Consider the following 26,840-nt stretch of genomic DNA (forward strand, 5'->3'; position numbering starts at 1 on the left):
TATGTCGATATGTATGGTATGTGGTATTTGGGGAACTCACTAAGCTTCGTGCTTACGGTTTTCAGTTTTGGTTTCAGGTATTTCATTTTCAAAGGAAAGGAGTCGACGATCGCAACACATCCCACTATGTTTTCCGCACATGAGATCTTTGGGATTACACTATGATATTGTTTTACGATAACACGTTTTGATTATTGACACTTGAGTTTTGACATGGGATGTTATTATGGATGTTTTTATACTATTGGTTTTATAATAACTTATTTAAAAATAAAATTTTTGGCCCGTAATTTTGGGATGTTACAATTTTGGAGCTAATTCATAGAGGGAAAGAATGGCGGTTTTAGAGAGAATAAAAGAGAGAAAAGAGAGATTTTATCTCTCTGAATAGCTCATTTCTTTCGTCATCTATTTGGGGTTATACTCCACCAAAATACAGAGATGCTTATGAACTCATGGAGAATTTGTTGAATCATGGAAGTGACCCTCTTGAACTTAGTCTACCGCAACCCTCAAGGATCCACAATCAAGCCCTCATCAATAGTTGTCACACCCCAAAACCGGAACGGCGGAACGTTCTGGGGTGGATGACGTCATGTCAAGTATCACAACACATGCATATAGTAATCAAAGTACAACAAAACATTGCATTAATAGTAATAATTTTACAAGGTTACATTACATAGTATCAAAGTAATACAAGCAACATATATAAAGTGCAACAAGGTACTTAGGCCATCTTCATCAGCAGCTCCGGGGATGTACCTGTCTAATTGCTTACCTGAGATTACAAGTTATTTGAAAAGCGAGTATCAGCATTTTTACAAATGCTGGTGAGTTCATAAGCATTTAGTGTCATTTAGTCAAATAACTTTAATAAGTAGTAGTTTAAGTGCTTTCAGTGCTTCAGTGTCCTTTCCAGAAAATCCTATATTTTCTTTAAATAAAGCAGCCTTCTACCAAGACTGTTTCAGTGCATTGTGGTAAGAGGTAGTTTTCCCTTAATTGACATTGTTATCAAAATACTGAATTTGATTATTTAAGAAAGCAGGAGACATCAGGGAATAACATATGCCTCAGCAGTGATGACTGCTGACTAAGGCAAAGAATCATAGACTCCAGGAGGGTATCGAACTGACGACACGCCTGGTTCAGTCTGACAAAGGGGAGACATAGACCCCAGAAGGTACCAAACGAAAGGTACAGCTGGTAAGGTCTAAAACGGTAAATATAGACCGAAGACGATACCAAATGAAAGATATCTCTCACAAGGTCAGAACAAAGACTACGGACCCCAGACAGTATCAATTGAAAGATACAGCTAGCAAGGTCGAAACAGAGACTATAGACCCCAGACAGTATCAAATGAAAGATACAGCTAGCAAGGTCGAAACAGAGATTATGGACCCCAGACAGTATCAAATGAAAGATACAGCTAGCAAGGTCGAAACAGAGATTATAGACCCCAGATAGTATCAAATGAAAGATACAGCTAGCAAGGTCGAAACAGAGATTATAGACCCCATACAGTATCAAATGAAAGATACAGCTAGCAAGGTCGAAACAGAGATTATAGACCCCAGACAGTATCAAATGAAAGATACAGCTAGCAAGGTCGAAACAGAGATTATGGACCCCAGACAGTATCAAATGAAAGATACAGCTAGCAAGGTCGAAACAGAGATTATAGACCCCAGACAGTATCAAATGAAAGATACAGCTAGCAAGGTCGAAACAGAGATTATAGACCCCAGACAGTATCAAATGAAAGATACAACTAGCAAGGTCGAAACAGAGATTATAGACCACAGACAGTATCAAATGAAAGATACAGCTAGCAAGGTCGAAACAGAGTGACTCTGAAAAGTGACATCAGCATACAGTGTAAATTGCTGACGAAAATACCGTTACCTTAAAGCCATGAATTATAAGGCAACCCAGGATACTCGTAACCATACTGACTAGAGTTCCAGACGCCCTACAAGCATCTATATAATATGACATTTGTCACCCCTTGGCTTGGTGGGCCGTGGACTGTAGCTAGCAGTTAGGGTGCGGGGTTGTCAATCCCGTATAGGCCTATACACACAATGTCCGCTCTCCCTACAGGAGACTCTGGTTGCCAACTAGACGACGGAGAAAGCCGCGTCCCGAAGATGCTTCCCAAATAGAGAATAGTGTGTTTCTTGAGAGGAGTGGGTTTCTAATACAAGTGATATACTAGAGGTAGAGACTTCCAAACAGTGGTTAGTGTGTTTCTAAGGTAAGTGTAGAATAGATGAAGAGACTCTTAATTGACTTGACTAGAGAATTCCCTATATGTCCATACCCATATTCATTGTATTTAACTAATGGACCAAACGACCTTCGGACGGCTACCCGATCCCACCAGACCACATCTCAACGAAGAAAAGGAAATAGGGTCGATGAGCCTTCCTAAGTCTTTCAGTCATTACTTATATATACCTATATAAGTACGGACATACATCTAACTATGACTAAGTGGGTATCAAGTGAAAGTGATTCTCGTGAAGTAGGAGTGTCTAACAAGTGAAGTAAGAGCGGTCGCAAGTGAAGTATAAGTGTCGAATAAGTATAAGCGCATCGTGAAGTGGAGATGACAATAGGTGAAGTAAGAACGTATAAAGTATAAGTGAAGTAAAGTCGATCTCAAGTATAAGCGAAGTAGAATCGTATCACTAAGTAAGAGGGTAAATAAGTATAAGCGTTATCAGGTATAAGTGACTTCAGGTATAAGCGAAAGCATTACAGAGTAGGAGTATAAAATAGGTATAAGCGAAGCAGCGGTATTTAACAATTAAAAGTATTCATGAAAACCCTTGAAGACTTTATTACTCTGGAAAATCGCATTTGTATTCTTTGATAAAATAAGTGTGAAAACCTTTAGAAATCTTTGAGAATCTTTTATAAATCAGTTGAAAATGAATCTTTGATAAGCTATGAAAGTAAGAACTTGAACAATTTAAAAACCCTTTTTGAAAGCCATTTATAGTGCCCTACTCGGTAAAACAGTGTACAGTGGTAAAATCTTGTGCATGCGGGTTATCAATCACATGTGATTGATATGATAAATGGCATGTTTAACTTGTAATCCCCCCCCTATGAAAACATTTAAAAGCATTAAAAAGGTTCATTCAGGGGTATGAACTCACCTGGTATAAGTAGGTCCGACGGTAGTGCCGTTTAGGCGTTCGGGGTCACGCAAGGACTTGAACACACACAAGGACCTATTTTAACATATGATAACATATGTTCACATACAATTAGCATATAATATACTAATAAAACAATTATACACACTCAAAGGAGTGGAAAACACTTTTGGTTGAGTGTTTGGGGTCCCGGGTAGCGTTTAAGGGTGCTAAGGGTCTCCTATCAGTTGTGGGACTTTGGTATGCTCAAGTATCAAGGGTGTAAAGGGGTTTAAAGCATCAATATGGACCAAACAAGGAGTTTACGGCCCAACCTAAGGGAGTTTACGGCCGTAAACTCCCAAGGTTCTATTCTTGGGGTTTTGATGCTTCTAGCTTGTTCCTTGATTTATTCTAAGCACTTTTCATCAAAGGCATGATTGGATTTGAGGCTTCTAAAGGTATTTTATAGGAGTTTACGGCCTAAGAACTCTCCCAAGGGAGTTTCAAGCCTCTAATGCCTTTCTAGGATTTTCTTATGAAGTTTGATGCTATTATGGGTGATTAAAACCAACATTTGAGGGGGTTTTGGGGAGTTTACGACCTAGAAAATGCTTGGGCCGTAAACTCCAAGAAATGTCTCATTTTTCTTGTGTTTAAGCCTTTATTTCCATTCTAGCATTTTATCGTAAATGTCTAAGGCCATTAGGGGGGCAAAATCACACTTTTGGGCATGATTTTAGGGAGTTTACGGCCTTGACTATTCATGGGCCGTAAACTCCTTTCTTTAATTCATTTTGGAGTGTTCTAGTGTCCTAAACTCGAAGGAATAAGTCCCTAAAATATGTAATAAGCCCTAGGATGAGTTTGGTGCACATTTGGGACCCTAACTTGTGGAGTTTACGGCCTAAGCATGTGCTTGGGCCGTAAACTCTTCTTTGAGTCCTAAATCCATGCGTTTTAGTGTTTAAACACCCCTAGGCTATATCCCCTAATAGTTTCTAAGCTCATGGTCAAGTTTAAAGGCATTTTTGACACCTTTTTAGGGGTTTACGGCCCTAGAATGTTCCTGGGCCGTAAACTCCTTATCTTATGTCTTCTTGGATGATTTTTGGGCTATAAACATAAATCAATACGCTTAGAATAAGTTAGGGTAAGCGGACTTACAATTTGGAAGCGTTTGGTTGCGAATTCGGGGCAAAAACGGGTCTAGAGAGAGAGAGTATAGAGAGAGAGTGTAAAAAGTCTCCCATTTGACTCCACTCACCCTTATATAGGTTTCACAGTCGGGGCTCAGTGGAATTTTACCCGATACTGCCGTTAAACGGGGCTTTTGGTCGCACCCGATTTAGTGGTCGTAATAATAAAACTTGACATTTTCTGAATGAATGAAAATGTGTGTCTTGTGTTTTTATTCCCTTTTATCACGACTTAACGGCATGTTAAAGGTAACAAAATGGAATGTTTATTAATTTGATGCCCTCTATTTAACGGAACTTTTTATACAGTGGAATATTCCGTTAACGGTAACGGGGAAATGTAACGGGACAACTTGGGTTGTCACATCATCCCCCCGTTAGAGGGAATTTCGTCCCGAAATTCGAGTCTAGACAAGGAAGTAGGCATGAATGGCCAAGTAGAGATGAGGGAGTACTTCCTATACGGTTGCCCTTGCATTTCCAAGTGATCTCTAGTCTGTGTTTGTCCTTCCCACAGATCTTCACATACGGGATGCGCATTCCGTCTAGTGTAGCTAGCGGGTTCCGACTGGTGTATCTATGAAGTCAGGGTTCTCGATGGATTCTATCAAGATGAGTGAGGCACGAAGAGTGTTGTCGGATAATCGCATATCAAGTCTAAGAAGTGGATCGGTCGAATGTGAATCTTGTGGTATATCCGAAAGTAGTAGCGGTCTGAAAAGGATTGGACCAAATTTCCATGAGGATTCCCGGATGGTCCTACGCTCTAGGAAGGGTAGAGCCTTTCAGTACTTAGAACATAGTGTACTTCTATGGCAAGATCATCACTGGCGTGATCGCCATTCCGAAGTTCCTAACGTTCTCTCTCGTACTGGTAGTGTAGTCCTTCGGGTTGGTTCTTAGGAATCTCAAGTGGTCTTCAGTTTCATGCTTTCTTTCCACTGGATGATAGAGGCTTCCTAGATCGTCAAGTGGGTTGCGCGACTATGGTCATCGGTTTGCTATAGAGTGTCTATCTCCAGCTTGTGCAAAATGGACCTGCACTAACGACGCTTGAGATACGGAAACCCTAAGAATCGGGGAGATAGGGTTTCACCAGACGAGTGTTGGACTGTCTCGCGAGATAGTTCTACTATTTCTGCTTGAGATAGTATTCGGAGAACACCTATTAGTCCAAGGAATCTCTAAGACTGTGGTTTATTCTAGCGTGGAAAGTGCGTGCTCTGACGTAATCCCTCGACTAACACCAAGGCTGATGTCGAGTCTATAATCTTTTCGGGATCCGTGTCATGAGATTTAACGCAACTACTTTCGCACTTGACCAAGTATTCTTGGCTGCGAAGGTTACCCTGTGGTTCTCGGTATTCTAGTGTTTACCTCGGGAAATATGATTCATCATCTACGAGGCGACGACGATTTTCCTCCTTGTGAGAGGGTGGAGGATGATAAGCACTACCTGCCTATAACTGGGTGGGCAAGGTGCAGGAGTAGTGCGAGCACCTACCGCAACTATTCTCCCAAAGGTTCTGAGTTTTCTCGGTCTAAGGCAAATCTAGTGGGCATAGGGTCTCTTCACTCGGAACTCTACTAGCTCAATCCGCAGTAGTTCTCTTGATTTTCTGCTCCTATGTCATCGAATGGGGTGAAAGTGTTTTGCGAAGAGGTTCATGGTAGAACTCATGCTTGGCCTAACCGCCAATACTTGATGGATGCCAGCAGTATACCTGGTTATAGTGGTCAGCCTCATGAGTTCTATTTCCTGGGTTCACGAACCTTATGTGTGAGGTGAGGAGGGTCACCCAGGGAACTCAACGGAGTATGCCTCGGATGGTTGTCGTTTTCTGAGGTATTTGCAGTGCCATTCACTTTGGTGTTCATTTGACTACGAGGGGTCGATCGACGGCATGGGGTACCCTCACTTGAGTACTTCGGAAGGTTTGAGATAAGAGGGACGGTTGACGAATTGCATTAGATGTGATTATTTGTGTTAGGTTCGGGTTCGGAGGAACCTTTATTTGCCGATATGGCCATGGAGAAAGCTCACAGCACTAAGAATGTACACATGGTTGCACGAAGTCAAACTGTGCTCAATAGAGTCGTCGAAGTTGGCTCACTTCGACATGATATAAAGTGAAGATCGATAGAGTCATGTGCCGAACAAGCACACAAGTTCTAGGCGTCTCGGGTTTTGTCCCATATATCGCTACCGCGGATACTTGGACCGATAGAGTTGACGCGGAACTATAGAGAGTTCTAAGTGTTTCCGAATAGAGTATCTTTTCTTGAATGGATTCTCACGAGGCATTTCTATAATCGCCTCACATATACTAGTCATGTATATTTAAGGTGGGGAGGACTGTTGACTGAGCGACCCCGCCCTAAATCCACAACCAAACGAGGAACAGGAAATGAGGCGGCATTCGCTCACTCTAGGTCTATCCATCCTAAATATACATGGCCGTAACGTATATGTTTAGCCATTGTAGTTTTACCTAATGAATTTTTAAATTTTATAACAGTGCTGCGACTTTCACCTTACTAGAAAGAATTTATACTTGAATTAGTCTTTTATTGTTTTCTTAGTTTAGTTATCCGGGATCGAGAGACGTACCAAAAATCCAACGAGTTTCTTTGCTGCTTCTTCCTAAGCAGTAGTGTCAGGCTCCTTCTGTGTCTTTGTCTTTCTCTTCAGTTGGGCAGTCCCTCTTAGAGTGTCCCATTTTACCACATAGGTGGCAAACTATACGGGTCGCCATATTGGTGGTTGGTGTAATGAGCTCAACCGGGGTTTTGCAGACACGAGCAGTATGCCCCAGCATGTGGCACCTAGCACAATAGAGTTCCCGGCAGGTACCATGATGATGGTAGCTGCACTTGCTGCAGTGGGGAAGGTCTCCTAGGTATGGTCTTCTTGAGGTCAGGAGGGAAGGATTTACAGGGGTATCGACTGCCTCAGCTCGTTGCCCTTCGGAAGGTCCTGGAGCCGAGGTACTTCCCTCCTTTATCTTGAGTTTTCTCTTTAGTGGGTTCAGTGGAGGTTCTTGGGTGGCTGAGTGGGGAAGAGTGGGTTGCTGCCGTCCAATGCCAGAATTGGAAATCCCGACAGTGCCCTTGCTAACATTGGCGTTGTTAGTTAGCATTCAGGTGAGCCATGACAGCTGCTACGGCTGCTGAGACTGCAGCTTGGAACGTAGCTTCATCGAATAAGAGGGTAGGTTTCTTGCTTGCGGATTGGTTACGCTTCTTCGGTGGCATGGTTTTTCCTACACGGAGAGGAATACAAGGTAATGAGAGATGATGGTTAACCCTGGACATTTCTGTCCTGAACGCATTAGGCATAAATTTTTCTCGTGCCTCGGGTACTAGTTGTTTGAACGTTGACCTACATCCCTATGATGTAGTCCTGGAAATCAAGGTAAGAGTATGAGTATCGGAAAAAGGCCATAAGATGCGAGTCGTTCCTACTAAGTTATCTGTATACCGGGGAAAGGTTTCACTCTCCGGCCTGGAGAGAATTGAGAACGGTTCGGAACGAAATCATGGAAAGGGAAGCTCACAAGGGCAGATGGCTAAAATTTTCTCAATAGAGATGCGGGGATCCGCCCTAATCGCGTATCTGGCAACGGGAAACGACGATTTACCTAACACATAGCGTGAGTAGTGTAATCACTAACTCACTAAACTGCATCATTTTTAAGGGTGAATTATCGTGACGAATACGAGGAAAAGACAATTCCCGGGTTCTATGTACTAGCTCCCTCGGTCTGCCTTGTATCTTTGACTGGAATCGGCGTTGGCTTCCTTCGGGTAGTTTCCTAGGGTTCTCTTCTTGTATGGACATATCGAATTTCTACTCCGCCTTCCTTCTGATTCCAACTATGGGTGTCATCACTTCATGATGGATGACTAGGAATCTCCGAAGTTTAGGCGAATTTCTCACCACTGTCCCTAAGAGAATATGGGCACTTGGTGTATTCAATAGTCCCGACCCGGTTCATTCACTTCCGAACAGGGAATCTTCTCAATGAATCTCCTCGGGGTCGAACTCAACTCTTCTGTCAAGCACTGAAGTGGATAGGGTTTTTCTACAGGGTTCGCGTGAGAATGGAAATGTCTAAAGAATCCTAAGGGATTATTAACATTTCACTGTATGATCCATATCGAGTCCTGCTACGATTACACAGGGTATACAAATCCTATATAGCTTAGATCCGATAGGCCTTCGAATATGTGATACTACTCTAGGACCACATCCCAACGAGGAAAAGGAAACAGAGCGAAACCACACCTTCTTAGCCTATGGGATCTTTATTATATAGGATCTCGGAAGTACACCCTCTGTAGTTGTAGGTATATCGATAAGGGTCTTTTTAATTATTCACGCAAGGTTGTTTATAGATTCTAGAATACCCCTATGGTACTTTAATTCTTGATTGAGTCTTATCTTCTGATTATGATTCTGGGATTAGTGTGGATCTTTTAGCATTCTAAAATACTCCTATAGTATTTTAACTTTATGTTGAGCTCTAGAATTCCTATTTGGTAAGTTTCAGATCTGCTGCACACCACTATCACTCCCGAGCACACGTTCATCGCATCTCGGATAAATGTAGTTGATCAGGTTACATTTATCCCAGCTTACGATTACATAACTGCCCAGGTTTGACTGTAGTGCTCAACATCCGAAGACTTTTATTATTGTTCTTCTTGTGATACTTTTGTTCGAGCGCTTAGATTCTGGATGTTATTATACTTTGGTAAAATATGGTTATATTTTAAAGTATAATTCTTGGTCAGAGTGTTTTATCCCATTGCATTTATAGGCTGTATATCTTTTATGAATTGATATACTTAGCTCACTATAAACAATGCTCTGATACAGATCTGTCACACCCCAAAACCGGAACGGCGGAACGTTCTGGGGTGGATGACGTCATGTCAAGTATCACAACACATGCATATAGTAATCAAAGTACAACAAAACATTGCATTAATAGTAATAATTTTACATGGTTACATTACATAGTATCAAAGTAATACAAGCAACATATATAAAGTGCAGCAAGGTACTTAGGCCATCTTCATCAGCAGCTCCGGGGATGTACCTGTCTAATTGCTTACCTGAGATTACAAGTTATTTGAAAAGCGAGTATCAGCATTTTTACAAATGCTGGTGAGTTCATAAGCATTTAGTGTCATTTAGTCAAATAACTTTAATAAGTAGTAGTTTAAGTGCTTTCAGTGCTTCAGTGTCCTTTCCAGAAAATCCTATATTTTCTTTAAATAAAGCAGCCTTCTACCAAGACTGTTTCAGTGCATTGTGGTAAGAGGTAGTTTTCCCTTAATTGACATTGTTATCAAAATACTGAATTTGATTATTTAAGAAAGCAGGAGACATCAGGGAATAACATATGCCTCAGCAGTGATGACTGCTGACTAAGGCAAAGAATCATAGACTCCAGGAGGGTATCGAACTGACGACACGCCTGGTTCAGTCTGACAAAGGGGAGACATAGACCCCAGAAGGTACCAAACGAAAGGTACAGCTGGTAAGGTCTAAAACGGTAAATATAGACCGAAGACGATACCAAATGAAAGGTATCTCTCACAAGGTCAGAACAAAGACTACGGACCCCAGACAGTATCAATTGAAAGATACAGCTAGCAAGGTCGAAACAGAGACTATAGACCCCAGACAGTATCAAATGAAAGATACAGCTAGCAAGGTCGAAACAGAGATTATGGACCCCAGACAGTATCAAATGAAAGATACAGCTAGCAAGGTCGAAACAGAGATTATAGACCCCAGATAGTATCAAATGAAAGATACAGCTAGCAAGGTCGAAACAGAGATTATAGACCCCATACAGTATCAAATGAAAGATACAGCTAGCAAGGTCGAAACAGAGATTATAGACCCCAGACAGTATCAAATGAAAGATACAGCTAGCAAGGTCGAAACAGAGATTATGGACCCCAGACAGTATCAAATGAAAGATACAGCTAGCAAGGTCGAAACAGAGATTATAGACCCCAGACAGTATCAAATGAAAGATACAGCTAGCAAGGTCGAAACAGAGATTATAGACCCTAGACAGTATCAAATGAAAGATACAGCTAGCAAGGTCGAAACAGAGATTATAGACCCCAGACAGTATCAAATGAAAGATACAGCTAGCAAGGTCGAAACAGAGTGACTCTGAAAAGTGACATCAGCATACAGTGTAAATTGCTGACGAAAATACCGTTACCTTAAAGCCATGAATTATAAGGCAACCCAGGATACTCGTAACCATACTGACTAGAGTTCCAGACGCCCTACAAGCATCTATATAATATGACATTTGTCACCCCTTGGCTTGGTGGGCCGTGGACTGTAGCTAGCAGTTAGGGTGCGGGGTTGTCAATCCCGTATAGGCCTATACACACAATGTCCGCTCTCCCTACAGGAGACTCTGGTTGCCAACTAGACGACGGAGAAAGCCGCGTCCCGAAGATGCATCCCAAATAGAGAATAGTGTGTTTCTTGAGAGGAGTGGGTTTCTAATACAAGTGATATACTAGAGGTAGAGACTTCCAAACAGTGGGTAGTGTGTTTCTAAGGTAAGTGTAGAATAGATGAAGAGACTCTTAATTGACTTGACTAGAGAATTCCCTATATGTCCATACCCATATTCATTGTATTTAACTAATGGACCAAACGACCTTCGGACGGCTACCCGATCCCACCAGACCACATCTCAACGAAGAAAAGGAAATAGGGCCGATGAGCCTTCCTAAGTCTTTCAGTCATTACTTATATATACCTATATAAGTACGGACATACATCTAACTATGACTAAGTGGGTATCAAGTGAAAGTGATTCTCGTGAAGTAGGAGTGTCTAACAAGTGAAGTAAGAGCGGTCGCAAGTGAAGTATAAGTGTCGAATAAGTATAAGCGCATCGTGAAGTGGAGATGACAATAGGTGAAGTAAGAACGTATCAAGTATAAGTGAAGTAAAGTCGATCTCAAGTATAAGCGAAGTAGAATCGTATCACTAAGTAAGAGGGTAAATAAGTATAAGCGTTATCAGGTATAAGTGACTTCAGGTATAAGCGAAAGCATTACAGAGTAGGAGTATAAAATAGGTATAAGCGAAGCAGCGGTGTTTAACAATTAAAAGTATTCATGAAAACCCTTGAAGACTTTATTACTCTGGAAAATCGCATTTGTATTCTTTGATAAAATAAGTGTGAAAACCTTTAGAAATCTTTGAGAATCTTTTATAAATCAGTTGAAAATGAATCTTTGATAAGCTATGAAAGTAAGAACTTGAACAATTTAAAAACCCTTTTTGAAAGCCATTTATAGTGCCCTACTCGGTAAAACAGTGTACAGTGGTAAAATCTTGTGCATGCGGGTTATCAATCACATGTGATTGATATGATAACTGGCATGTTTAACTTGTAAACCCCCCCCCCCCCCTATGAAAACATTTAAAAGCATTAAAAAGGTTCATTCAGGGGTATGAACTCACCTGGTATAAGTAGGTCCGACGGTAGTGCCGTTTAGGCGTTCGGGGTCACGCAAGGACTTGAACACACACAAGGACCTATTTTAACATATGATAACATATGTTCACATACAATTAGCATATAATATACTAATAAAACAATTATACACACTCAAAGGAGTGGAAAACACTTTTGGTTGAGTGTTTGGGGTCCCGGGTAGCGTTTAAGGGTGCTAAGGGTCTCCTATCAGTTGTGGGACTTTGGTATGCTCAAGTATCAAGGGTGTAAAGGGGTTTAAAGCATCAATATGGACCAAACAAGGAGTTTACGGCCCAACCTAAGGGAGTTTACGACCGTAAACTCCCAAGGTTCTATACTTGGGGTTTTGATGCTTCTAGCTTGTTCCTTGATTTATTCTAAGCACTTTTCATCATAGGCATGATTGGATTTGAGGCTTCTAAAGGTATTTTATAGGAGTTTACGGCCTAAGAACTCTCCCAAGGGAGTTTACGGCCGTAAACTCTCACCCTTAGTGATTTGTGAAGTTTCAAGCCTCTAATGCCTTTCTAGGATTTTCTTATGAAGTTTGATGCTATTATGGGTGATTAAAACCAACATTTGAGGGGGTTTTGGGGAGTTTACGGCCTAGAAAATGCTTGGGCCGTAAACTCCAAGAAATGTCCCATTTTTCTTGTGTTTAAGCCTTTATTTCCATTCTAGCATTTTATCGTAAATGTCTAAGGCCATTAGGGGGGCAAAATCACACTTTTGGGCATGATTTTAGGGAGTTTACGGCCTTGACTATTCATGCCGTAAACTCCTTTCTTTAATTCATTTTGGAGTGTTCTAGTGTCCTAAACTCGAAGGAATAAGTCCCTAAAATATGTAATAAGCCCTAGGATGAGTTTGGTGCACATTTGGGACCCTAACTTGTGGAGTTTACGGCCTAAGCATGTGCTTGGGCCGTAAACTCTTCTTTGAGTCCTAAATCCATGCATTTTAGTGTTTAAACACCCCTAAGCTATATCCCCTAATAGTTTCTAAGCTCATGGTCAAGTTTAAAGGCATTTTTGACACCTTTTTAGGGGTTTACGACCCTAGAATGTTCCTGGGCCGTAAACTCCTTATCTTATGTCTTCTTGGATGATTTTTGGGCTATAAACATAAATCAATACGCTTAGAATAAGTTAGGGTAAGCGGACTTACAATTTGGAAGAGTTTGGTTGCGAATTCGGGGCGAAAACGGGTCTAGAGAGAGAGTATAAAGAGAGAGTGTAAAAAGTCTCCCATTTGACTCCACTCACCCTTATATAGGTTTCACAGTCGGGGCTCAGTGGAATTTTACCCGGTACTGCCGTTAAACGGGGCTTTTGGTCGCACCCGATTTAGTGGTCGTAATAATAAAACTTGACATTTTCTGAATGAATGAAAATGTGTGTCTTGTGTTTTTATTCCCTTTTATCACGACTTAACGGCATGTTAAAGGTAACAAAATGGAATGTTTATTAATTTGATGCCCTCTATTTAACGGAACTTTTTATACAGTGGAATATTCCGTTAACGGTAACGGGGAAATGTAACGGGACAACTTGGGTTGTCACAATAGTCTCATCCGAAGTCATCTATCCAACCGCAGTCTTACTTACGTTACTTAGTATAACTTTATCTACTTTTCTGTGATACTCTCTATTGTCCAGTATGCCTTGCATAGCTACTCTTAGAGATATGATCCAATGTAATTCTTGAGTCTCTATATATAGAGCTCATTCTTTATCAGTTAATAAGAATCTGAACAATCTTCAAGTCTATCAATTACATCTCTCTATTACGCATCTCATATTTCTTCTTACTCCTCAAGTTCTCTAGAACATAACTGATAATTACTTCTCTTCGGAGCAAATCATTCGTGACTTTATCACTAATCTTGATCTCACTCACTAACTTGGTCTGAATGCATTCCATGTTATGAATCAACTTATGTGTATACTTGATATATTACCTGCTGTCATTTATATTTCCATACATTTCCGCAACTAACTCTCTAACTATCTAAGTCGTTAACTTATTATTGTTGAGCTTTTAGATCCCTTGAGATTAACTATTCCGCAACTATACTTGTTCTAACGTTTTTTCAAGTGTGTCTCAAGTTTTCTCTCAACAATTGGTATCAGACCCATAGTGGTTGCTTGTTGAAAAACAAAACTCTGATTTTCAAAGGGCCTTCTATGCCACTGAAGCTCATTTCTTAAAAAAAACAAGGAAAAATGGCACAAGCACTATCTCTGAATGTTTCCAACGGTGTTGGTGGTTCAAATTGAGCTCCAATATTGGTGGCAGATGAATACCATCACTGGTCTCAGAGAATGGAAAGATACTTAAGGAGACTTAGTAGAGATGTATGGTGGTCCGTAGAAGAAGGACCACATGTTCCCGTTCTTACACCTATTCAAACTGATGGAGCCACAGCCAGACTAGGAGGAGGACAACCAGTCATTAACCGTCCCACCAAAGATGATCTCGATAAAATGGAAAATGATGATGTTGCTTTTTATGAAATCTCTTGTGGAGTTGCTCTTGACAACTTCGATATTATCATAAACTGTAAATCAGCAAAAGAGATCTGGGATGTTCTCAAGAATTTGTATGAAGGCTCAGAACAAGCTCAAGATAAGAAGCTCACAACTGCACTCAATGAATTCAACAACTTCAAAGCTCATGCTGGAGAAAGTTTAGAAGAATCTTTTAAAAGGTTCAATTTGATAGTCACTAAGTTATCAAATGCTGACACCATCCGCAGTAACCATGAAACAAACCTTCAATTTCTCAACGGTTTGGGAATACATTGGACTACTGCCAAGATGATACTTCAAGGGGATAGAAAGATTCGGTCATTATCTCTCTACAAGCTCTACGTGGAACTACAAGCACAAGAATCTACCGTACTTAAAGACTGTGCTGACTTCGGAGGACCACTTGCTCTTGTAGCACAAGCTCCACATAATCAATCTTACTCTCCCTCGTATGACATTACACCGCAGTCGTACAAAGCCAACTCAGAGTATGATGATGAAGAAGAGTTTAGAAGGCTATTGCTCTTGTTAGTCAACAGTTCATCCGGCTACCACCTTCTTCTTTAAAAAAAAATCAACAATTCAACAAACCTCCTTTCAACCGTAATTTCAACCCGCATAATAATCACTCTCGTTATCCCAAAAGTTCTCACCCACCACCGCAATCTCAAAATACTCAATCAAAGGAGGCGCCGTAGTCCATTCAAACCTCTGACTCTGGTACTCGCTCAGAAGACAAAAGTGATGTTGTAATATGTCATAAGTGCAACAAAGAGAATCATTTTGCAAAAGATTGCAAAGCAAATGTGGTGAAAGACAGAGCATTCTATCTTAGAATGGCTCAAGAATTGGAGGAAAAGGAAAAGGCTAGGGCATACGCGGCCCATGTCAAAAGAGACCATCAAGTTTGGTCATCCGGAGATGAAGAAGAAACCATCAACAATATCAAAGGAAAAGGCAAAATCTGCATGCTAGCAACTGCTGATGATGGTAGGTCTACAAAGCTGGAAAAGAACTACTACTACATGGCAAAAGATGGAACTCTAAGCATCGTCGAACAGGTAAAACTCATGATTCAAGCTCTAAACTATAACATGCATGACTGTTAAAGACAATCTTAATGACACATGTGATGCCGTCCTTACAGACTACAACAAAGCCTTAGATGAGAAGAACATAACGTCCTAAGAGATGTTTCATGTGAGAGGACGACTGGACAACAAAAGACTCAAAATGGCCATGTTAGAAAATGATTTAGAGTTAGAAAAAGATGCAAGAATGTTGAGTGAAACACAACTAGAGATAGCTTTGAACCAAAGAAATTTAGCTCAGAGTGAGATTGTACGTTTAAATCTATTAATAGAAAAATTGTTCAATGAAAGTGAAGCTATTGAAAACTTGCTTAATAATGGTACTGTGGACAATACATACAATTGGGGTTGGTCCAATGGATATCCTACTGCAAAGGATTCCTCACCCCGATTTAACAAAGATCGACTGTATGTCCCTTCGGACTGAGAATTTCATTTTCCAGTCAACAATAAGACCTTTCCCGAAGACATCAGAACTCACTTCGGTAGACTTCATAATCTAAGCAATAACTGCGTCATTGAGGAAATTGTGCCTGAGGTTTTGGGTCACACATGTGATCAAACTCCTATCTGTGGCACAATCTCTTCAAATTCTCAGGCCTCATCAGTTGCTGATGAAGAAATTGTCATAGAAAGTCCCGAAGTTTCACATGACTTTCCGTCTCTGCTTTCAGACCATAGTGTCTCTGATTGTAGTCATGAGTCACAAAAGTCCAACAAAAGTCCCATTGAAGTCACACTTAGACTTACTCTGCGGTAGTCAAATCATCCTTACCAAAGTCCACAATAAAAAGCTCCATGACTCTTCAGCCAATTCACCATGAATTACCCATAAAGAACTTTGAAGTTGGTCAATGCTCTCAAAACCCTGACTCTTCAAGTTCGGATGAGTCAAGCCCTTGTTTTCAAAAATCTACAAAGGTTTCGAGGAAACCGCAGTTGAACACTAATGACTGCGGTTCCCCAAAAACCTTAGCAAAAAAGGCTTTCAAAGAGGAATTTCGATTCCAAGGCACAAATCGACAAAACCTTTTCTAAAAATAAAAGACACATCAGATTACCAAAATGTAAGAGTCTAGAAAAGTTTGTTTTTGCTCTCTATTTTTGAGAAAACTCTCCCATCAAGAAAACATGCAAAAAGGAATGTACGTTTTCAACATCCATTCCTAACTCATTTGACACAACCCAAAAGAAAGAATGGTCTTTTCGAAGTAATGGTTTTCAAATCTATTCCTCAGATGATCCAAAATGGAAGGGTATCTTACCAATTCCAACACTTTTAAAATCACATCAAAATTTCAACAAGTGGAAGGGCATTTTACCAAATCCTAGAAAAAGGTCCAAGGTAGATACGTGCTAAATCTTTTTCGAAACAAACTTTTTCAAATTCCAACAGCACTAATGTCAGATTTTACCAACCTCGGACCAGTCACAAGCCTACCTCATCCTTCCGACCGCTGACCAAACAAAGTGTCAAAACAAAAGACAAAATTTCAGCATGTCAATGTCAATGTAGTTGTCAAAAAGGTTTATCTCATGTCAAATCTGATCCTTTTCAGAAACCTCGTACCTTTTCAAAAAAACGCAACACTCCAAAAACTCACAAACACCCAGGACTAGGACTAAAAGTTGATACAAAACCAGTGCCTGCAACCTCGATTCATGCATCAATCAGAAACTCATCCTTTGTCCCAGGCTCCAAACTAGTTTGGATGCCTAAACTAACCGTGTAATTCTTAGGCCTTGTGCAAGGAGGAATAAGAAGAAGAATGGTTAATTGACAGTGCCTGCTCCTTGTACATGACAGGAAGATTAGAATACCTTCGAGATTTCAGGCCAATTTGCAACAGTGGAAACGTCACATTCGGGAACAATGCGAATGGGATAATCCGAGGTTATGGTGTTCTTACTACGGGAAACTTCTCTATTCAAAATGTTGCTTATGTAGAAGGCCTTAAACACAATCTCATCAGTGTTGGTCAACTATGTAAAGCAGGCCATCGTGTTGAATTTGATGACCAATTTTGCTATGTAATGACAAGCGATAGGAGCACTTGTCTGATCAAGTCGAGATCCGAAGGTACTATGTACCCTCTAGATGTATCCTTGATCATAGACAAACCACAGTTATGCTTCCTATCCAAAGCAGTATCCAAAGTCAATTGGCTATGGTACTGCAAGCTAGCTTACCTCAACTTCAGATACATCAACAATTTGTTCACAGGCGAACTAGTAAGAGGTATTTCAATCCTCAAGTTCAGTAATGATACTCTCTACCCTGCATGTGAATGTGGAAAACAATTCAAGGCAAGTCACCCCATGGTGATTGACTCCTCAATTTATGAACCATTGGAACTCTTGAACGTTGATCTCTGCGGTCCATCTACCGTACCCAGTCTTCATCACAAAAAATACATACTGGTTATAGTGGATGACTTCACACGTTTCGCATGGGTCTTCTTTATTCGACTCAAGTCAGAAACACTGTAGGTGTTGATCAACTTCATCAAGGAAATTGAACTTCAGATCAAGTTACCAGTTAGACGTATCCGCAGTGATAATGGAACCGAGTTTACTAACCATCTTCTAAACAGTTTCTTGGTTTCCAATGGCATTACTCACAACTTCTCAGCTCCCTAAACACCGCAACAAAATGGGGTAGTAGAGTGAAGGAACCACACTCTAGTAGAAGCTGCCATATCTATGCTCAACTTTGCTCACTTTTCTCTCTACTTCTGGGCCGAAGCAGTGGCCACAACCTGTTTTGTACAAAATCGAAGCATTGTGTGCAAACGTCTCAACAAAACACCGTATAAGGGCTTTAACAATTACAAGCCAAATGTCCGATTATTTCATATATTTGGGTGTAGATGTTTCGTAATCAACAACAAAGACCACCTTAACAAATTTGCACCAAAGTCTGTTGAAGTCATCTTCCTTGGCTACTCCACTAACAATGTTGCTTATCGAGTTCTCATTAGATGAACAAGTCTGATAACTGAAAGCTTCGATTTGAAATTCGATGACTATCACATCCGCAACACCGCTCCATCCACCGAAACCACAACAATTCTAGAAAGTAATATTCCTGCCTCTTCGGGTCCGTTAAATCTAGCTGAAATAAACTATGACGATCTCTTCGACCCGGTAGATAAAACAAAGTTATCCAAAGTTCTTGTGTCTCTGGAAGCTCAGCAGCAGCCTGCTGATGTATCTGATCCTACGCTGTCCGATGAAGTATCTCTAAATACTTCCACCTCGCCGGTTGAGGGGGAAAACTCAACTCCGGACCATCCAACAACCATCGAGGTTCCAGTACTAGAAGATGCAGCTCGAATCCGCAAAGAGTTTCAACCATCAAATTTTTCTTCGGATTCGGATGATGAAAACATAGAGAACATTGATACAAGAACAGATTTAAGGATTATTACACTCCCATCAGCAATCCAGGGGGAACCGTCACATGTTCAAGGGGAACTCCCGTCTGCACTCCAGGGGGAACCTTCACCATCTGCCCAAGAAAACCCTAATCCATCCTTCCCAGTTTAAGACAATTCAGCAGGATGTTCTCAAGTCCAGGGGGAACTGCCGTCTCCAACCACAGAGTCTTCTGATATTGAAGAGTTTCCCTCCACCGCAGCTGCTGATCATCTGCAACCCTGTCTACACATATGGACGAAAGACCATCCACCAGGACAAATCATCGGCAACCCATTCACATGAATCCAAACTCGATCATCCAAGGACTTATCCGATCATTGTCACTACGCAGCGTTTCTGTCCTCAGTCGAGCCCCGATCAATAAAAGAAGCATTATTAGAACCAGTTTGGATATCCGCAATGCAAGAAGAGCTAGAAGAATTCAAAAGAAACAAAATATGGCAGCTCGTTTCGAAGCCGCAAGGCGACACCATTGTTGGTACTAGATGGGTGTACAAGAATAAGCTGGATGAATCCGGTGCGGTCGTCAGAAACCAGGCAAGACTAGTTGCCAAGGGATATAGTCAACTTAAAGGCATTGACTATGATGAAACGTATGTTCCGGTAGCACGAATGGAAGCCATTCGGATCTTCTTAGCATACGCAACTCACAAGAACATCATGGTTCATCAAATGGATGTGAAAAGCACTTTTCTCAACGGTGAATTAAAAGAGGAGGTTTATCTTTAGCAACCTCCGGGCTTTGAAAGTCTTGAATTCCCATACCATTGCTACAAGATTGAAAAAGCAGTCTACGGTCTAAAACAAGCCCCGAGAGCGTGGTATGAGACTCTCTCTGAATTTCTTGTCTCGTCCGGATACAAAAGAGGAGTGATTGATCCCACTTTATTTAGAAAAGCAAATGGTGATCATCTTATGCTTGTACAAATATATGTGGATGATATCATCTTCGGCTCAACTGAGTAAAAAATGGTGAATGAATTCGCTAAGCTCATGACCAACAAGTTCCAAATGAGCATGAATAGAGAGATTAACTTCTTTCTAGGACTTCAAGTAAAACAAGTCCCTTAAGGGATATTCATTCATCAGGAGAAATAAACCTCTGAACTGTTAAAGAAATATTCAATGGACAATTGTTCTTTGGCTAAGGTCCCCATGGCCTTCGGATATAAGTTATCTGCTGATCCCAAAGGCGAATCAGTTGATCACAAGACTTATAGAGGTATTATTGTCTCATTGATGTACCTCAGTGCAAGTCGACCAGATATCGTCTTTGCAACAGGTGTATGCGCAAGGTACCAGTCTGATCCGAAAATGTCACACATGACCGCAACCAAGAAGAGTCTACGGTACTTAAAGGGTAGCAAGACTCTTGGCTTATGGTACCCCGCAGGAAACGACTTCAGCCTACAAGCATTCATAGATGCGGATCATGCCGGATGTAAACTGGATCGTAAAAGCACCTCAGGTGGATGTCAATTTTTGGGTGGAAGACTCGTCAGCTGGTCATCAAGAAAACAAAATTGTGTATCATTGTCTACTACAGAAGCTGAATATGTGGCCGCAGCCAGCTATTGTTCACAAGTCTTATGGATGAAAACACAACTATTGGATTACAGATACAGAATGCTGCAGATACCAATCTATTGTGACTCTGAAAGTGCTATAGCGATTTCTCACAATCCAATTCAGCACTCCAAGACCAAGCATATTGAACTACAGTATCACTTCATCAAAGACCACATCCTGAAAGGTAACATTGAACTAATTTTTGTCCATACTCATGAAGAGATTGCTGATGTATTTAAAGGCACTTGACTCTACAAAACTCAACAGTTTCTTACAAATGTTAGGAATGATGAATCAAGGCCCACAATTCTTTATGAATTGATAGGTACCGTAGACCATCCTTGGTCTCTGTTGCGGTCCTAATTGGAGTTATCTATGATAAATGGTTTTGATATACCCTGAATACCGCAACCATATATCATACTTATCCTTCAATGGTCCTTATTTTTTGTTATTACTAATCTTTGTACAAGTGTTCTCCTCAGTTCTTCTACCGCAATTATCCATCCGTTGACAGATGATCCATCTGCAATGATGTTTCAATCCGCAGTCACTATGATTGATTTACAAACTGTTTCATTTTTTAATCATGGTGTGCTATTCAATGATCCTTCTTTAAATAGAGAAAAACATTAGAAAAAACATTCTTTGTGTAACTGTCCCATTCTTTTGTGTAAACTTCGTGTCAGACCTATTTTAGGTATGATGACAAAAAGATCGATTTCCCAAAATCAAATCCTTTAAAACTGTTCCTATTACCCCAAAACGTCAAATTCGTTACAACTTCCCCTTTACACAACAGATTAATCCCACCCTCACCACACGTTCTTCAGATGTGGTGTTGAAGTTTGACATTTCATTAAATGCTAACCCCTTTTGGTAAATCTCAAAAATATAGATTAAACCTTTTTCTTAATCTGTGGCTGAGATTATCTCTCCTAATCCAAGAAAAACACCCAAATGTTTTACCTAATTTCACTTAGGGTAAAATCGTTTCCCGCTCCAAATTAGCCATTATAAAACCCCCTTCTTCTTCCCCAAGAAAAGTTTACTCTTTCTGAACCTCGAATCTTTTCTTGCACTATGTTTTCTATTGCAAAAACTTCTTCAACTCCTACAATGGTGAAATCAGGTATCTCTAAGAAACACTCCAAGGCATCTGGATCAGCAAACCCTACTGGTTCAGACTCTGCATCAAGACACCCAATGCCAACGATTGCTTCAAGCAATTTTAGGGTTGTGTTCGAAGAGCATTCCTTCTACAATGCTCTGACCAAGTTGATGATCAAGTTTCTGTCCAATCACCCACTGTTTGGTCCCTTCGATTCATTTACAGATGTGGTTCCTCTCTCAACTCTCTTCAAGTGTGCCTTCTCAGTGTATCGATCCCTCGAAAATCCTCAAGAAGTGCATCTGAACTTGGTAAACGATTCTTTGGTCATGCTGACTAAAGAAAAGTTCCTCACTGCCATCAACCTGCTAGTTCATCCTTCAATCAAGGTTTTCACTCCTAGTATGGCGGACATCCTTTCTGCACTCTACCAAATGGGTTACCAAAAGAAGATCAAAGGCATAGGCGAGTTCAAGAAAAATCAGCTGCCTGTGGTATGGCAATTTATTTGCCACTTTGTGATTTGCAGCCTGTTCGACAGAACCGGAGGCACTGATAATATGGGTCTCAAGCTCCTGGAGTTGGTGTGGAGCATCTTCACTGCCCATGATGTTAACTACGGTCAGATCTTTTGGGATGACTTCTTGCAATACATTCCCAAGGAAAGTCCAAGGGAGAATCCTACCGAACTCACGTTTGCCAGATTTTGGTCTCTATGCATCTCAGACCTTCATACGGATGCAGGACTTAGCATGGGCAACGACATCAATCTCTTCATCACTAAAGATCTCAAAAGGTATAATCCCTTTACTGATCAATATGATTTTGGACCTATCAGACGGCTACCAGTCCATATTCCTTCTACTCTTGGTCTTGAAACTACTGATGTCTCAGACCATATTGAGGCTACGTAAGGTATTGCCCCATACCTTTCTACCCCGCCTCTACAAACCACATCCGCACTCACTATCCCTGGTAGTACTGTAGTCCCATCCTCCACCACTCTATCAAACCTGTCTTTATCACAAAGACACAAACAGTTAGCCTCAGCTCATCAAGGCCCTCGCCACACCAAGAAACATGGAACTCCTAAGAAAAAGGATGCTCCCAAGCAAGCTGACCCTTCAAAGAAAAGAAAAATCATCCCAACTGTGCCCACAAATGTCAATCCAAATGAACATCGATCTCACTCTCCTTGTATGAGTGATTCTGATGACGACGATCAACCCATCTCTATTCTCAAGAAAAGAAAAACCAATCCCACAGACCAAATGCGTGACCGGACTGATACCACAACCTCTCTAAAGGCTCCGGTAGTCCTTGGGGTGGCCGCACACCCATTCAATACCACTATCGAATACTACTCAGACACAGAAAGTGTGTCTATTTCACCGCAATGTGGAGACTCACCCCCAGTTCACTCCTAAGAGAATGGAACTGGTTCCCGCCCTAAGGTCTCCAGGGCTTCCCGTCTACACTTCGTTTCCCTTGAGGAGTTGCAATGCATTCTTTTGTTTGTTACCCAAACACTTCAAACACCTTCCCAACCACAAGGCGATTTTTCAGCCTTTTCCAGAACTGAGCCGAGGCCAGACTTGACCCTAGGTTAAGGAGACCGAGGAAGCTCAGGAAATCCTACTCTGCTTACATTTGCTACAAGTGGTTTAGGCACGATGAGCACCAATGTGCAAGGATCCGTGAACCCGAGGGACACCTTGGTGTGTTTTGAAGGAATTGACGAAATTCATCTCAACGATTCATGGAGTAAGTATCAACCAACTAATGATGTTGAAGCCAAGAAATATGCCGCTTTCCGTAGGGCATTTCAAGCAAGAAAGGCTCGTCAAACTAAGAAGCTTCAACAAAACCAACAAGAGATTCAGTCCGTAGCGAAGTATTGGGAAAATGCAATCAATAATGCCCATACCGTATCTACAATTTGCAAAGTTCAAGCTTTGATGGACGAAATGGCTGAAACAATCCGCAAGGCTCAAGCTGCGACTGCTGATCAAACTCCCTCAAAACCCCATCCAACTCCAACTGCTAGAGATTCTCAAGAGTAAGGCACCGCAATAGAAGTCAGCTCCGCTCCTACCTTCGGATTTGATGATATTGATCTGAATGAGGTAAATCAGCCTAACCCTTCTGATGATGATCTGATGATGTTTGCTGAGGAAGAGAAATCGAGTGGTTCTCAACACTCAACCTCCAAGCCCAAGGAGAAAAAGAAGAAGAAGAAGAAGATGGCTGTGTCTAGAAAGGAATTTTTGAATCTACAATCCAAAGTAGATCAAATTCTTGTTGCGGTCAAGTCCACTCAACCGCAATCTGAAGACCATCCAGGACTGCAGTCCTTAATCGAAAGGATTGAAAGATTGGAGACTCGGGAACGTTTAGTTGCTGAGAGGATTTCTCTCAAAGTGGGAATGGGGATTTGGTCTCTCGACAACACTCGACAGGCTGGTCACAAGTAATTCATGGCTGCTGCGGAGCGCCTCATCTCTGAGGTATCCGCAATCAAGGAAAATTTGCAGACCACCATTGCAGACCGGTCCACTCTCTCCCAGAAGCTGATAGCTGAGACTCACACTGCTTATGAGTCCACTATCTCAGTCCTTCATTCAACCATCAACAGACTTCAACGATCCTTATCATCCAATTTCCATGGCCCTGAATTCTACAACTCACAAAGGAGATTCATCGGATACTCTTCGACACCTCAATCCCAGACAATCAACAGCTGGCTGATGTTCTTAAAGCTCACTTTCAGGAGGTGTGTGCCAAAGTCGATGGTCTCAAACAATAGCTTAAGGAGGCTCCGGGTCTGAACTCCTCAAGAGGGGGGAAGTGAAAAAGACCATCGTGAAGAAGAACATCACTCAAATAGTGCTTCTCATCATAGAAGCCCTCCCATCATAACAGAAAACATTCCCTCATCGCAACCATCTACTCTCCAGACATCACCGCAACATCCTTCTCCCTCTCAACAAAAAAGTTCTCCTAAACAACCTGAGACTCCTCCTCACTTCAAGAATCTCACTCCCAACATGTCATCAGCAAGCTCCAATGACTCTCCTATCATAAAACGAAAGAAAGCTGACTGGAAAGCAGCTAAGTTTGCTGAACTCTTATGGAGATAATTCGGTTTTGACACTAGCCTGGATGAATCCTTGATCAATTCTTGGGTCAATCCGCACCGCAGACTACTAGATGATGACTACAAACCCTACCTTACCTATGCTGAACCTCCTTCTGATGGCTACTGGGATGTTCCAATCTCCCTAGCCTACCGGATCACAGAAGACTGCCTATGGAATTCGAGAGATTCAATCGCTTCGATGCCAAACATGCCTTTTCCATAGAGAAAATCTGTTCTAATGATAGACCATCCACAGTCAAGAACTTCAAGCCCCGAAAATTCATGAAGGCTGACTTCATTCAATACACACTTACAAGAAGGAATCAGGACTATATCCCCACCCAAGCTGACTTTCCATGTATGAACCTAGAAGAAGTCTTTCTAATAGCAAAGGTGTTCCAAAACAAATGCGAAAACTATCCAAAAATGAAGATAACACTTGAAAGGGCAAGCATTTTTCTGAAGGAAACCGTCTGCGACTTTGCAAAGATTGATGCGGACATCCACCCTACAATTGCCAAGAAGTTCGATCTACCACCACTTGATCTTGCACCGATGCCTACCGAAGGTTATCAAGAGAGATCCCTAGGTGAAACAAACTTCCCCGAACTAGGAGTCATTTTCAAAAGGAAGGTCGATCAGATTAAATACTTCATTCCCATGACCTTCATGAATCGTCTTACAAGGAAGCAACTTGAAATCTGTCGAACCGCAGTAGAAAAATCAAAACACACGACTACCGAAGTCAAGTTCGAGATTTTAAGAAGGTTCACCTGGTTGGAAAATATCAAAAAGTTTTGGTGGATTATGATCAAGTTCCTGAAACTTGATAAGTGAAGAAAAGTTAAAGAGGTCACTTAGGAAGAAATTGCTGAATCATGGAAGTGACCCTCTTGAACTTAGTCTACCGCAGCCCTCAAGGATCCGCAGTCAAGCCCTCACTAGCAGTCTCATCCAAAGTCATCTATCCAACCGTAGTCTTACTTACGTTACTTAGTTTAACTTTATCTACTTTTCTGTAATACTCTCTATTGTCCAATATGCCTTACATGGCTACTCTTAGAGATATGATCCAATGTAATTCTTGAGTCTCTATATATAGAGCTCATTCTTTCTCAGTTAATAAGAATCTAAATAATCTTCAAGTCTATCAATTACATCTCTCTATTACGCATCTCTTATTTCTTATTAATCCTCAAGTTGTCTAGAACATAACTGATAATTACTTCTCTTCGGAGCAAGTTATTCATGACTTTATCACTAAGCTTGATCTCACTCACTAACTTGGTCTGAATGCATTCCATGTTATGAATCAACTTATGTGTATACTTGATATATTACGTGCTGTCATTTATATTTCCATACATTTCCGCAACTAACTCTCTAACTATCTAACTCGTTAACTTATTATTATTGAGCTTTTAGATCCTTTGAGATTTACTATTCCACAACTATACCTGTTCTAACGTTTGTTCAAGTGTGTCTCAAGTTTTTCTCTCAACAAAATTGTATGTCAAAACCTCTCCCAATTATTCTGCTTCTAAGTTCCGATTTTATAAAGAGAAGTGAGAGAGACGTTTTTAGAGAGAGAATTAAAGAGGTGGAATGAGGGAATGAGTAAAATGATTAGGTTAGGGAAGAGGTGACTTGGGGGAAAAAGATGTAAACGTGATTTTGAGAAGAGAAGAAGTATTTTCTAGCATTCATTTTTTTATTTATATAATTTATAAGGTTTGGGGGTTATGTTTAGAAAATATAAAATCTTGTATTAAATTTTATGACATTTTGGCTCCTATACTCATATATAAGCTAATGTTTATAAATTATTGTCCATAATATAATTTAGATCTTATGATATATGTAAATAATTAAACATGTGATATATAATATAAAATTTTGGGGGAAGTTTAAATTTTATAAAACTTGCATTTATTTTATAAAATTTTGACACTTGTTATATGTTTGGGCATTTTGGAATATCACAATGGATGTAGAATATCTTGGATTGTTTTGAACCAAATAAAATTTGTTAACACCATAATGAATTGAGTTTAATATTTGAAAAAAATCAA

The 26,840-nt window shown here is 40.7% G+C and overlaps 1 protein-coding gene across 2 annotated transcripts in view; it reads left to right on the top strand.

Moving 5' to 3' along the window:
• Nucleotides 1-26,583, top strand: part of LOC111897072 (uncharacterized) — a 28,584-nt gene extending 2,001 nt beyond the window's left edge. For both annotated transcript variants that reach the window (XM_052765255.1, XM_052765256.1), the window contains one exon: nt 78-26,583. In XM_052765255.1, the coding sequence (XP_052621215.1) occupies nt 21,602-22,543 (942 nt within the window). In that variant the 5' untranslated portion in view covers nt 78-21,601 and the 3' untranslated portion in view covers nt 22,544-26,583. The remainder of the gene's footprint in view (nt 1-77) is intronic.
• The last annotated feature ends 257 nt before the right edge of the window (nt 26,584-26,840 follow it).

The sequence above is a fragment of the Lactuca sativa genome, chromosome 7 (genome assembly GCF_002870075.4).
Source record: "Lactuca sativa cultivar Salinas chromosome 7, Lsat_Salinas_v11, whole genome shotgun sequence".
NCBI lineage: Eukaryota > Viridiplantae > Streptophyta > Magnoliopsida > Asterales > Asteraceae > Lactuca > Lactuca sativa.